This window comes from Oryctolagus cuniculus, chromosome 17 (assembly GCF_964237555.1).
Source record: "Oryctolagus cuniculus chromosome 17, mOryCun1.1, whole genome shotgun sequence".
Taxonomy (NCBI): Eukaryota; Metazoa; Chordata; class Mammalia; order Lagomorpha; family Leporidae; genus Oryctolagus; species Oryctolagus cuniculus.
This window is the reverse complement of record NC_091448.1, coordinates 1673522-1687068: the sequence shown is the minus strand read 5'-3', so window position 1 is coordinate 1687068 and position 13547 is coordinate 1673522. Positions and strand designations below refer to the sequence as shown.

The 13547-nt window shown below is 54.1% G+C and overlaps 1 protein-coding gene across 3 annotated transcripts in view; it reads left to right on the top strand.

The window, feature by feature from the left end:
* Nucleotides 1-13547, top strand: part of RPTOR (regulatory associated protein of MTOR complex 1) — a 342816-nt gene that overhangs the window by 152352 nt on the left and 176917 nt on the right. For all 3 annotated transcript variants that reach the window (XM_070060172.1, XM_070060173.1, XM_070060174.1), the window contains one exon: nucleotides 11228-11374. In XM_070060172.1, coding sequence (XP_069916273.1) covers nucleotides 11228-11374 — 147 coding nt within the window. The remainder of the gene's footprint in view (nucleotides 1-11227; nucleotides 11375-13547) is intronic.

The window sequence follows — 13547 nt, the reverse complement described above, 5'->3', positions numbered from 1 at the left end:
CATCATAGGGAGCTGCACACAGCACAGGGCGTGGAAGCTGCGGATTTGGTGCAGGAGTGTTCTTTCTCCAGTGTTCAACTTCCTTTTTTTTTTTTTTTTTAAAGATCTACTTATTTACTTGAAAGAGTTAGAGATCTTCTATCAGCTGGTTCACTCCCCAAAAGGCCACAGTGGCTGAGGCATTAGCTTCATGCAGATCTCCCACGTGGGTGCAGGGACCCCAGCACTTGGGCCATCCTCTGCTGCTTTCCCAGGCCATTAGCAGGGAGCTGGATCAGAAGTGGAGCACTCGGGACTCGAACCTGTGCCACAGTGCTAGCCCTGACTTCCTTTGAACTTAATTTACTTGAACACCCTCTGTGTTAGTCTTTTTAGCTTTTAGATTTTTTTTTAATAGATGTGTCAGAAGCTCCATGGTAACTGTTGGCTTAGGTGGCCGCCAGGTTTTGCCTTTGCAGGCAGGGCTGCGTCGATAACGCTGGTGTTTGTCTCTGCCACCCCATGTGTGTGGCAGACCCTTGGCGTGCATTCCTGAAAGTCGCGCCCCAGGATCAGAGCCGAGTCCCCTCCCAGACCTGCCGCTGGTTTGCTCCACTGTCTCCCTGCGATGACAGTGACGTCTCTTGATTGCCTGTTTGCTTTTGAGTCGGCCTCATGTTCATACCATTTATGTTTAACCTCCTGTTCACGTCCTCTGTCCACTGTCATTTGTGGTGGTGGTGGTGTCATTTTTAGTGCACACGGAGTTTGTATGCCAGGAAGTAAGCCTTGGTCTGCATCAGTTTTCCCCTGTTTGTGATCTAACTTTATTTCCTTTATTTTTTATTTTACTTGTAGATGTTTAGCCATACAGAAGTTTAAAATTTTACATGGACAAAATTTATCACTGTCTTTTGCCATCTAGATTTTGAGGTTTTTGAACTATTTGGAAAGTTTTCAATATGCCAAAATTATTTTTAAAATATGCATATATTCTATATATGCTATATTTAAAATATGCATATAATTCTAAAATTTAAGCTTTTCTTGAACCATTAAGCATTTTGCACATAAAAAAAGTGCCCATCGCTGCACCTGTGACTCAGCCTGAAAACCACAGGTGCCAGGTGAACTTGGCCTGCCTGCTCCCTCCCAGGCCGACTCCGCCCCTCTGGTCAGTGGTCCCTGCATTTGCCGCCTCTGGTAGTGCTGTGTGCTGTGCACAGGGACGTGGCTTGCCAGCGGGCCTCAGGAGTCGGGCGCTAGTGTGGTGCCACTCGGCGTCCCCTGTACAGTTCCCTTCTCGTTTCCCAACAACGTTTGTGGTTGCAATGACGTTTGTGGTTGTGGCGGCCCTGGTTCCTGGAGCCCAGGGTTACTCTCTCCCTGCTGGCTGGGCCTTAGAGACACTCAGTGTGGGATTCATTTTGGTGTTTAGGAGTTTCTTCCAGTGTGTGACACGCCCGTCTGAGGACAGGCTGACGGCACGCGTCCAGGCGCACCCAGTGCGCGGCCGTGTTTTGACGTTGATGACTCAGGTGGTGGGTGTTTAAACATATTTTAGTTATGCATCTCATTTTAAATGTTATTTAATTGTGCTTTATTTCATAGTGTATTTGTTACAGTGTTGCAGGAATCGCTGTGTGAGGAGCCTTTTGTTCTGAGCTCGTTGGCTCATGGGAGTGGTTGCTGCTGTACCGCACCACCGTTAAAGAGAGGGAGGGGTCCCGGATGTGGGTGTGTGTGTGTCCTGGACGAGAGCCTGCGGCCCTGGACCTGGACGGTCCAGTACTCTTGGGGTGCCCTGCGCATCCACACTCACTTTCCCTGACCTTTCCCCTGGAGCCAGCAGTGGCCAACTTGGTGGTTTAAAAAGATGACCTTACCAGATACTTTGTCTGCCCAGAAATTACATTGTTTAGTTTTGCCTGTTTCTGAGTTTCATACAAATGTTTTCAAATCTGCTGCAGCTGTCTTTTAAAGTTTGTTGTGGCCCGGTGCTGTGGTGCAGCAGGTTAAAACCCTGGCCTGAGGTGCCGGCACCCCATATGGGCGCCGGGTCTAGTCCCGGCTGCTTCTCTTCTCTTCCAAGTCAGCTCTCTGCTGTGGCCTGGGAAAGCGGTGGAAGGTGGCCTGGGTGCTTGGGCCCCTGCGCCCATGTGGGAGACCTGGAAGAGGCTCCTGGCTCCTGGCTTCGGATCAGCCCAGCCCTAGCCAGCAGATGGAGGACTTCTCTCTCTGTCTCTACCTCTCTCCATAACTCTGTCTTTCAAAATAAAGAAATCTTTAAAAAAAAAAAAATTTGTTGTATACATTTCTTTTTTTTTCTTTTTCTTTCTTTTTTTTTTTTTTTTTGACAGGCAGAGTGGACATTGAGAGAGACAGACAGAGAGAAAGGTCTTCCTTTGCCGTTGGTTCACCCCCCAATGGCCGCCGTGGCTGGCGTGCTGCGGCCGGCTGGCACACCGCGCTGATCCGAAGGCAGGAGCCAGGTACTTCTCCTGGTCTCCTATGGGGTGCAGGGCCCAAGGACTTGGGCCATCCTCCACTGCACTCCCGGGCCATAGCAGAGAGCTGGCCTGGAAGAGGGGCAACTGGGACAGAATCCGGCGCCCCGACCGGGACTAGAACCCGTGTGCCGGCGCCGCAAGGCGGAGGATTAGCCTAGTGAGCCGCAGCGCTGGCCTGTTGTATACATTCCAAAATCCACTGTGCTGCTGTCCAGTGCTTTAATCAATTCACTGTCGTGTGGCTGCGACACGGCCTGCTCTTTACTCGTGGACTGTGGCTTTTTTTTTTTTTTTAATCTTTTCATTTTATTTGTATTATAAAGAATTCTTCTACAAACTTTTTTTTTTCTTTTTTTGCATAAGAGCTTATGAATCGAAGAAGATGCGGAAGAGGGGCAGAAGAAGCGTGTGTGGCCTGCGCAGGCCGTGGAGCGTGGTCAGGCTGGTGTTGCGATGCAGAAACGTGGTAGATGTGGCGTCTGTGGGTCTCTGTTTTCCACCCAAATAAACTCATCTTTTCATCTCGTTTCTCTGTGAACTTTTTGAAGCAGGATCCTGTATCTCCTTGTCACTCCTTGAATTCTCTCTGTGACACCATTTTTTTAAAAAAAAAAGATTTATTTATTTATTATTTGAAAAGCAGAGTTATAGAGAGAGTGGAGGAGAGACAGAGAGAAAAGAGAGAGAGAGAGAGGTCTTCCATCCGCTTACTCTCTCCCCAAATGGCTGCAATGGCCAGGACTGGGCCAGGCCGAAGCCAGGAGCCAGGAGCTTCCTCTGGGTCTCCCAGGTGGGTACTGAGGCCCAAGGACTTGTCCCATCCTCCTCTGCTTTCTCAGACACATTAGCCGGGAGCTGTGTTAGAAATGGAGTTATCTGGGACTTGAACCGGAGCCCATTTGGGGTGCTGGTGCTGCAGGCCATGTCTTAACCACTGTGTCACAGTGCCAGCCCCCTGACACTTTTTTTTTTTTTTTAAGATTCATTTTATTTATTTGAAAGAGTTAGAGAGAGGTTGAGCATGAGAGAGAGAGAGAGGTCTTCCATCTGCTGGTTCACCCCCAAATGGCTGCAACAGCCACAGCTGAGCTGATCTGTAGCCGGGAGCCAAGAGCTTCTTCTGAGTACAGGCCCCAAGGACCTGGACCACCTTCCAGTGCTTCCCAGGCCACACCAGAGAGCTGGATCGGAAGAGAAGCAGCCATGACTCGAATCAGCAGGCAGAGGATTAACCTGTGCCACAGTGCTGGCCCAAGGTTTTATTTATTTGAGAGGTAGCATTACAGCAGTGAGAGAGAGAGAGAGAGAGACAGAGAGAAAGGTCTTCCATCCACTGGTTCACTCCCCAAACGCTGCAGTGGTCAGAACTGGGCTGATCCGAAGCCAGGAGCCAGGAGCTTCCTCTAGGTCTCCCACATGGGTGCAGAGGCCCAAGTGCTTGGGCCATCTTCTACTGCTTTCCCAGGCCACAGCAGAGAGCTGGATGAGAAGTGGAACAGCTGGGACTAGAACTGGCACCCATATGGGATGCCGGCGCCGCAGGCAGAGAATTAACCTGCTGTGCTACAGCGTAGGTCCAGTCTCTGTGACACTTTTAAGGTCACAGAGGACTGGCGTTTTGGCACAGTGGCGTAACCGGTAAAGCTGCTGCATGCGATGCTGGCATCCCACGTGGGCACCTGTTCAAGTCCCAGGTGCTCCACTTCTGATCCAGCTCTTTGCTATTGGCCTGGGAAAGCAGTGGAAGATGGCCCAAGTCCTGGGGCCCCTGCACCCACATGGGAGACCTGGAGGAAGCTCCTGGCTCCTGGCTTCAGCCCTGGTCATTGAGGACATCTGGAGAGTTTTCCAGCAGAGAGATCTTGCGCGCTCTCGCTCTCTCTCTCTCTCGCTCGCTCTCTCTCTCTCTGCCTCTCCTCTCTCTGTGTAACTCTGACTTTCAAGTAAATAAATAAATCTTAAAAAAAACAAAAGCATGCTCCAGCCTCATCAGATGTTTGCTGTGGAAACAGCTGTTCCTCCAGGATCTGGGCGACGTTGAGACAGGTGCGCAGGAACCACGGTGTGGGCTCAGGCGGGCCACGCCACGCCCTCACACGCCCGTATGTGTGTGGGTGTCTACAGGAGAGAAATGAGTGGCGGTCGGAGACTCGGGGCTGGAGTAGACTAAGGGCCTGAATCGAGAGCAGGCGTAGTCGCACTGTGTTGTTTCTGGAGGTGGTAGGTTAATCAGAGAGTCAGAGAAGGAAGGCGGAGGACCACGGGCCCACGGGGTGAAACAGGACAAGTGGGCAAAGGGGAAGCAGGGCAGAGTGTGTTGGACTTGGCCAGCCCAAGGCTCGCAGCGTTTTCTGAGACGCGGGAGGGAGGGAGGAGTGGCGCTGGGCTGTGTCCTGCAGGCCTGGGGAGGTCACAAAAGCTGCCTGCCCACTGCAAGGCCCGCCCCCATCCTGGAGGGTAGCTGCTGGCAGCAGGCTGCGCCCCCCTCTGCCATGCGTTGGGTAGGGCCATGTATCCGAGGGAATTGCTGTTTTCTCGGTAGTTCCAAGGGCGGCTTGAGCCCAGTCCCAATGACACTCTTGGCACCATGAACCCACGAGCGGAGGTAACGGGATGCCCTGTGTACATGTGCGCCAGGCCCTGCCTGTGGTTGTGCTGGCCTGGGGGAGGCACCTCCTCGCTCTGCCTGTTGCTTATCTGATTGTGCAGCGGCCGTCGGTGTGTTGAAGCACGTGGGCTCCCCCGATGTTCACTGTAACCTGACAGATAAAGTGGACTTTAATGAATAAATGATCTACAATGCATTTCTTTTTCTTTGTTTGAAATGAAAGCATGGCCTTGATGATGTTCTAGGAGAAAGGGGAGATGTTTTGATTAGGAGAGCTCAGTGCTGTTAGCTTGGGGTGGATCGGAGCCGGCCTGTTGTCCGAAGGCCCTCCTGTGCCCGCAGGGTCTGTGCAGCCAATGTTGTAGGAATTTTCCACAACAGAGACGGCTGCTTGTAGCAGTCAGCTGTACCCCGGCCGTGCCTCTGCAGGCTGCTCCCTGCCGTTCCTGAGGCTGTGAATCCAGCCTGTGGGACGAGCCTTTCCCAGGGAGATGCGGCCCCTTAATTCCCGAAGGCCAGTCTCCGCGCCAAGGTTTGGGAGTTGATTTTGTATCCCCCCAAGGATCCCTTCCAGACTGTGGCAGTCTGGCTGAAGCTGACAGACAGACCGTTGCCGTCTTACTGACACTGATAGACAGACTGTTGCCATCTTACTGACACTGATAGAGACTATTGCCATCTTACTGACACTGATAGAGACTATTGCCATCTTACTGACACTGATAGAGACTGTCGCTTTCTTACTGACGCCGACAGAGGCTGTTGCTGTCTTACTGAAGTTAACAGATTGCAGGTAGCTCCTGTTTGCGGTCAGTTCTCCTCCCAGGCAGTGAGTGGTCCTCAACCAGGGAGGGTCCCCCAGTGTTCATAGGGCACTGGAAACCTTTGTGATTGTCAGCGCTGGGAAAGGAGGAGCCACAGCTTCCGGCACCTAAGGGATGGGGCCCAGAGATGGTGCCGACCACACTGCAGTGCCCGGGCCGCCCCACGTAGTGCCAGCTGTCCAGCGCTCAGATGGGAAAGCACCACCAGGTTCCAGGGGCTGCGACCGACTCAGAGACCTTTGGTGTGTCCCAGCCATCCCGGGGAGGGCACTCCTGGTGGACACCATTGGCTGAGAATTCCCCTGTTGCTAAAGGCTTGGTGCCAAGACCAATTTGGAATCCCAGGGCTCACTGCTGTGCAGCCTCTGGTCTAAGTGCTAGAAAACAGAGAAGTTCCCTGCCCCAGGGTGACAGAGAATGGAGGGAAAATCATGGATAATTTTCCCAATGTTTCAGTACTTGATTATTTTGAAATGTTTATTTAATTTATTTGGAAGGCAGAGAGACAGGTCTCCCACTGGCTGGTTCATTTCCCTGCAGTGCCTACAACACCAGGGCTGGGCTAGACTGAAACCGGGAGCCCTCGCCGCTACCCCAGGCTGTGCGTTAGCGGGAACTGGGCCAGAAGCAGAGCTGAGGCAGGACCTGGGCCCGGCCCCTGCATTATGGGATGTGGGCGTCTCGGCGTCTACACCGCCTCACCAAACACCCACCACACTTCATTATTTTAATGAATCACCATTAATTGACTTTGTGTCTCAGAAATTTAAAAAATAAATTTTGATCTCAGCAGATGTAGAGAATAGGTAGGTCCCAGCTCCAGGGGCAAGGCCACAGCACGTGCGTTAGGGCACCTTCATTTTTTGCAGCTTTGTGGCTTTTGGGGCCTCATGGGCTTGCATTTTTTTTTTTTTTTTTATAGGCAGAGTGGACATTGAGAGAGACAAACAGAGAGAAAGGTCTTCCTTTACCATTGGTTCACCCTCCAATGGCTGCTGCAGCTGGAGCACCGCGCTGATCCAAAGCCAGGAGCCAGGTGCTTCCCCTGGTCTCCCATGCGGGTGTAGGGCCCAAGCACTTGGACCATCCTCCACTGCCTTCCCGGGCCACAGCAGAGAGCTGGACTGGAAGAGGGGCAACCGGGACAGAATCCGGCACCCTGACTGGGACTAGAACCCGGGGTGCCGGTGCTGCAGGTGGAGGATTAGCCTAGTGAGCCACGGTGCCGGCCATGGGCTTGTATCTAAAGGGCAGTAAAGAAGATGGCGTCTGCCACTTGACTGACAGCCACTCTGACACTGTCATTGGCTGGTCAGGACGGAGTGGGCTGTGTTTCCTTGTTCCCCTCCGAGCCAGGATCTTCGTGGGAGGTGAGTGAGTGGCGGGTGGTGTTTCCAGGGGATAGTGACTCAGCGGTACCCAGCTGCTGCCTGAACCCTGTCTCGTGCCAGGATAGGCAGTGACTGTGGCCTTCTCTGCCGTAGCCACGACAGGTAAACAAGGGGTGGTGCTGGGGGAGTGGAGAGCCGCCCCCTCCCCGCCGTACCCAGGGTGCCTGTGGCTGGGTCTGCAGCCTTGCTGAAGCATGCCTCCCCGCCGGTACGGGCAGTGCCGCACCTGCTCATCCTCCCTCCCGACAGTCTGTGTACATCCTGTCTTTCCAGAAGTGCTTTCTATTATGCGACACCTCCACAGAACAGAAGTTGTTGACAGTCGACTGTTCAGTTTTTTTTATTTGAGAGAGAAAGCGTGTGCGCGCCCACCCTCTCACCCATGCCTCCAACTGGCACTGAGGCCTGGGAGCCAGGAACTGTCTGCGTCTCCCACGTGGGTGGCCGGGTCCTGGTGCTTGAGCCATCACCGCTGCCCCTAGGATCTGCAGGGTTAGGAGCCAGAGCCAGGAACCGAACCCAGGCCATCTGAATCGGCATCTGAGCAAGGCCAGGGGGCCGCCCCCAGAAACAAGCTTTGAGAGTGGCAGCCCCTCCGGGCTTTAGGCCCGTTGGCAGCTTGGTCTGTGTGAGCTGTCCATCCGTGAGCACACGTGGACTGTCCTCTCTGTGTGGCAGGTGGCCTTGGGAGGCTTGCACGTCTGAAAGTTGCGCACCTGTGGTGTCTTTCCAGGCGGGCTGCATGCTCTGGGAGCTCGGTGCCTCTGTAGCAGCCGCGTGGGCAGCCTGCTTTGCCTTTTGATTCCTGTGCATTGGGAGTGTAAGATTCAGGTTAAGCTCACTCTGAGATTGTTGTTGTTGTTGTTGTTAATGTAAAATAGAATTTGATTTGCCTTCACGTGACAGTCAGTCCACTGGGGCCTCGTGGGACCCAGCTGCTCCTCTATGCGGTTGTGGGTGGACCCCCTGCCCACGTCCTGCGGGGGAGCATGTGGGCAGTGCTTAGAATTTGGACACCTTAATCCCAATCTTGTACCCTTGGGCCGAATTTGGCCGTAGGGACAGACTTAGTTGCAGAGAGAACTGAGCGTTGGTGGAGAGGAGGGGGGACGAGGGCCCCCAGACCAGCTGCCGCCATCCTCGTGGTGTCCAGCCAGCTCACAGGGACGACACTGTGTCCTGGTGCGCTCATCTGTGCTGCAAATGCAGATTCCTCTACAGGGTGGACACCTAGGAGCAGCTGAGAGGAATGTACAGGGGCCGGCGCTGTGGTGTAGCGGGTAAAGCTGCCACCTGAGTGCCGGCATCCCATGTGGGTGCTGGTTCAAGTCCTGGCTGCTCCACTTCTGATCCAGCTCCTGCCATGGCCTGGGAAAGTAGCAGAGGATGGCCCAAGTCCTTGGATCCCTAAACCCGTGTGGGAGACCCAGAAGAAGCTCCCAGCTCCTGGCTTCGGCACAGCTCTGGCTGTTGCAGCCATTTAGAGAGTGAACCAGTGGATGGGAGCTCTCTCTCTCTCTCTCTCTCTCTCTCTCTCTCTCTCTGCCTCTCTGTAACTCTGCCTTTCAAATATATAAACAAGAAAGGAATGTATACTCTGTTTTTGTGAGTACTACCAAGCGGCCTTCCAGAAAAGCATCATTGATTGCCATTCCCACGAATGATGAACGAGTTTGCTAGATGAGAATGGGTGGAGCCAGGCTAGGGGATGTCTGAGCTGCAGGCCGTATGAGGCCACGAAATCGTCTGGTCTGGCCCTGCCAAGCAGTGACAGGCAGGACTCAAGATTCAATAAGTCTAAGGCAGGCTAATTTCTAAGCTGATAATTGTGTGTGGTCCATGGTTGATGTTGTAAATATCTGAATGGCCCGTGGCAGAGAAAAGTTCTCCTGTCTGAAGGACAATGGGTGGGTGGGTGGATAGACAGGCTGTAGGTAGGTTCCCATTCTAGCATGCACTCCCAGATTAATCAGGAGTGTGATGGGGCCAGCGTTGTGGTGTAGCAGGTAAAGCCTCCGCCTGTGTCACTTGCATCCCACGTGGGTGCTGGTTCAAGTCCCGCACGCTCCACTTCCGATCCAGCTCCCTGGTGATGCTCCCGGAGAAGCAGCGGAAGTTGGGTCCCTGCCCCCACGTGGCAGACCCGGAAGAAGCTCTCCCTGGCTGCTGGCTTTGGCCTGGCCCCACTGCAGCCATCGCGGCTGTTTGGGGAGTGAACCAGTGGGTGGGAGGTTCTCCCTCTCTTTCCTTCTCTCTCTCTGTAAATTCTGCTTTTCAAGTAAATAAATATGTCTGTTTTTAAAAAGTGTGAATCATTCATGTTTCCTCTCTGAGTTGCCTGTTGCTGTCTTGTGTGTTGTTTGTGTTTTTTGTTTTGTTGATATGCAACTTACATACACATATCCTAATTACCCATTCTCTATCATAAACGTTGTGCCTACTCTTTTATAAAACTGCCAGTTACTTGTGTTTTTATCAGAGTTATCTAACTTTTAGTTACTGTACGTGTCGGTCTTTGGGCTTCTGGGCCTTGTGACTTGTTTAAGGTCTTTCTGGCTCTGAGGTCAGCGAGACTATCCCGCCTCCCACTGAGGCTTGTGTTCCGTCTGCCCTGTGTGTGTTGCGTCTCGATAGGGACCTCGGGTGCACAGCTCGTCTGACGTCTCCCTCCCTCCTGATGTAGACTCCTTCATCACATTATGTATGCGTGTCTATTTCTGGGCTTTCTCTTGCCTTGATTTGTGTTTCTCCGCTCACTAATATCTTCCTGTAATTACCATGGATTTATAGTATATTTCATATCTGGTCATGTGAGTCCCTGTTCATTTTTCTTTATTAAAATGTTTTCCTGTTGTTGGGCATTTCTCTTCCACACTAACTTTAGAAGCAGCCTGTCACATTGCATTGAAGGAAAAGCCCTGTGGGTACTTTGATTGGACCTGCATTGGCTTTACAGATTCGTTAAGGAAGAATTGACATCTTTAGAATCCTTCAGTGAGAGTTTATTTAGGGAGAGCATTTCCGGGTGTCTCCTGCACAGCACAATGGTTATAAACAACCCAGCAAATGAGGACAGTTTGACAACACTAAGTGGCAGAGTGCCTGAGTGTGGTGCGTGCCCGTGACCCAGACGCCGGTGCGTGCCTGTGTTGTCAGCGCTGTGCTGGCCATCCTGATGCCGGGCCCCCTGCCTGCGTCTGTGTTCTGTCTCTGTCCTTTCTCCTGCCGCAACCTGGCTGTTGCTGGGACAACAGCCTGATTTCTGCCAGACTCTCCCCCGGTCCCTTTACCATCCAAGCAAGACCACCGGGTGCCCGTGTCAGCTCGAGGGAGGGCTTCGCCATTTCCCCAGAGGGATGAGGAATGTTTCCACCTTCATCACTCGTCACGGACGTCTGCTCAGGCGCAGGACTGCATGTTGTGTCCAGGGCTTACTCGTGTACGGGTGGAGAAAGCTTACAGGGCCAAGCCCGCTTGTACCCGTGAGTGTGCTGCTCGGCGACATCGAGGGGATGATGTGCGTGTGTGTCTGTGTGGAATGGAGGGCGTGAGGGAGGCCTGCAGGCTGAGCTCATGTGCTTTATGAATGAGCTGTGTCCTGCTACGGCTGTAGAGCAGCCACGATGGGGACCGCACACATCTGCTTCCCGCCGGTCAGACAGCTGTGGTGCCCGGGGAAGTCCACGGTGGGAATGAAGAGCCGGCAGCCGCGGAGGAGCTGTGGCTCGCGGCACCACTGCAGTGAGATGTCCTGTGCGCCGACGAGGAGAAGTTTAGTTTGCCGTCGCTCATGGCTTTGCGTACGCGGCACCGGAGGACGTCTCCGCGGCCACCGGCCCGTTTGACCTGTGCGTGTGCGTTAGCAGCCCGAGCTCTGAGCACACAGGTGACGTGTGCACTCACTTTGTCTTCCAGAACTACACACAGTACATCCCGCTGTCCGTCTACGACCTGCAGACCTGGATGGGCAGCCCCTCCATCTTCGTCTACGACTGCTCCAACGCGGGCCTGGTCGTCAAGTCCTTCAAGCAGTTCGCGCTGCAGCGGGAGCAGGAGCTGGAGGTGAGGACTCCGTGCCACGGCCTGGCCACCGCGTGGCTTCTGTTCGCTTTCTCCCTGGGGAGGGCGGTGCGGAGGGCGGGGCAGAGCTGCGGGGGCCGCAGACATTTCCCTCAGGTTGATGCGTAATCGGAGGTTACATCAGGGATGGCCTCGTCCCTGGAGTCAGTGGTGCTCCCGTGGTCTCCGCTCTCAGAGCCTCGGGAGAGCAATGCATTCATCCGTGTCTTCCTGCGGCTGGCATTTTGTAGCCGCCCCAGTTTCCTTCTTGTGTGTGTGCATGTGTGTGCATGCGTGTATATGCGTGTGCATGTGTGTGCATGCGTGTGTGTGAGGTAAGCTCTGAAGCAGAGGGGCAGGAGCACGGTGAGGCCCTGCGGTCGCCGCTCCTGCTCAGGGACGGGGAGAGCCCGAGTGCTGCTCTGATCACACAGAGCCATTTTGCTTGGTTGTTTTAATTAATATCTGATGTTTGAATTAAACAGTGAATTCTAAAGAGAAATTGAAGAGGCAGTTTCAATTAAGAGGCCTCCATCCTGTGGCCCGCACGGGAGTGTGAGAGTCGGGGCTCCCGACTCCGATTGGCGGCGGTGCTGGGCCCCGCACTGGAGGCTGGCGGTGGTGCTGGGCGCCGCCTCCAGCCTTGCTGGGTCTGTTCCTGCACTGCCTTGTAACGGATTCCGCTTCCATCAGGGGTGGCGTGGAGCAGGCGTCAGCGAAATTTCAAGTTGTGTTAGGTACAGTTTAAAGTGAAGATGTGGACAGTCTAATGCTTGTCTTTGTGAACTGATCCTCGTGGAACGCTGCGGAGTGACCAGTAACACAGCCTGACAGCTGCTGACCTGAGAAGGAGCCGTGGCCGCGGCGTGGCCAGCTGCTCTGCGCTGCAGGAGCGGGAACGGTCAAGTTCTGTGTCATCGGATTCCCCCTGCCTTCAGGCGTGGCGTCCGGGAGGGGCCAAGGGACAGGTCTCGGAACAAGCGCGGAGAGGCAGCTTGCTTTTATTGATACAAGCAATAGAGTTCCCAAAAAAGAAAAGCAGTTGTCTAGGACAACGCAGATAAACACGCCAGACAAGCCCTCCTGACGTTGTGTCCAGCTCCGCGGCAGCCGAGTGCTTGAGGGAGAGGCTGCTCTGTCACCGGTAGAGGGCCCCTCTCCTCTGGGCACAGGCGGTCCTTTCTGTCCTGCGCGTGGGGAGACCGGTGTCCGCCCGGCAGGGCTGTGCCTGTTCTCTGTGTCGCTCGAGACACTGCTCGTTTCGTTAAGCACAACAGAGAAGACCCACGTGCGTCTTGGGGGGCGATGGCTAACTGACTCACTCCTCAGGATGGAGACCGAATGCAAAAACGCTAGCTGGGCGGCAGCTGCAGGCACGGGGCATCGCGCCGCGTGTGTCGTCATCAGCTCTGCCTCCTGTCTTCAGTAGCAGCGTGGCTCGGGCCGTGTGTGCGGCTGCACTCTGTAATGAAATGAAATGGAAATGATAACACTAGACCCAGCTGGCACCCTGGTGTGCACTTCGCTGTCTGCAGCTGCAGACGTCCTGCCTGGCCTGCTAGGAGTGCTCTTAGAACAGTCTCTCCCTCTCTAAGGCTGGCCGGACTCTTCGCCGTTTACAGTGTTTTAACTTCTCGTTGTGTATTATGTGAGCTGACAAGCTGGCAAGTCACGGGTTGTGCCAGTGTTTAGAACATGAAGAGAGCAAAAAGCGATTGGCTGCTCGATTAGAAGGCCTCCGAATGCTAACCGGGAGCACAGAGCGGAGTGACGTAGCCGCAGAGCTGCTGCTGAGCCCTCGCGCTCCTAGCGGCGCAGCGCGTGTGCGGGGCCCCAGGGTTGCGCACTGCGCACATTCCTCTCCGCGGAACGCGGCCGGTGAGATCGAAGGCAGCCTCGTGCGCACTGGGTAGATCAGCACGCGCGGCGCGGGGAAACGCAGCCGTCACGCGGGAGCCGTCCTGGTGTTTCTCCCTGTAGCTGTTGTGTGAAAATGGGTAAATGTTCAAGTCTCTCTGCTCAGTGTTTTCTTTTTGGTTTTTTGTTTGTTTTTGTTTTTGTTTTGACAGAGTTAGACAGTGAGAGAGAGAGACAGAGAGAAAGGTCTTCCTTCCGTTGGTTCACCCTCCAATGGCCGCTGCGGCCGGCACACCGCGTTAATCTGAAGCCAGGAGCC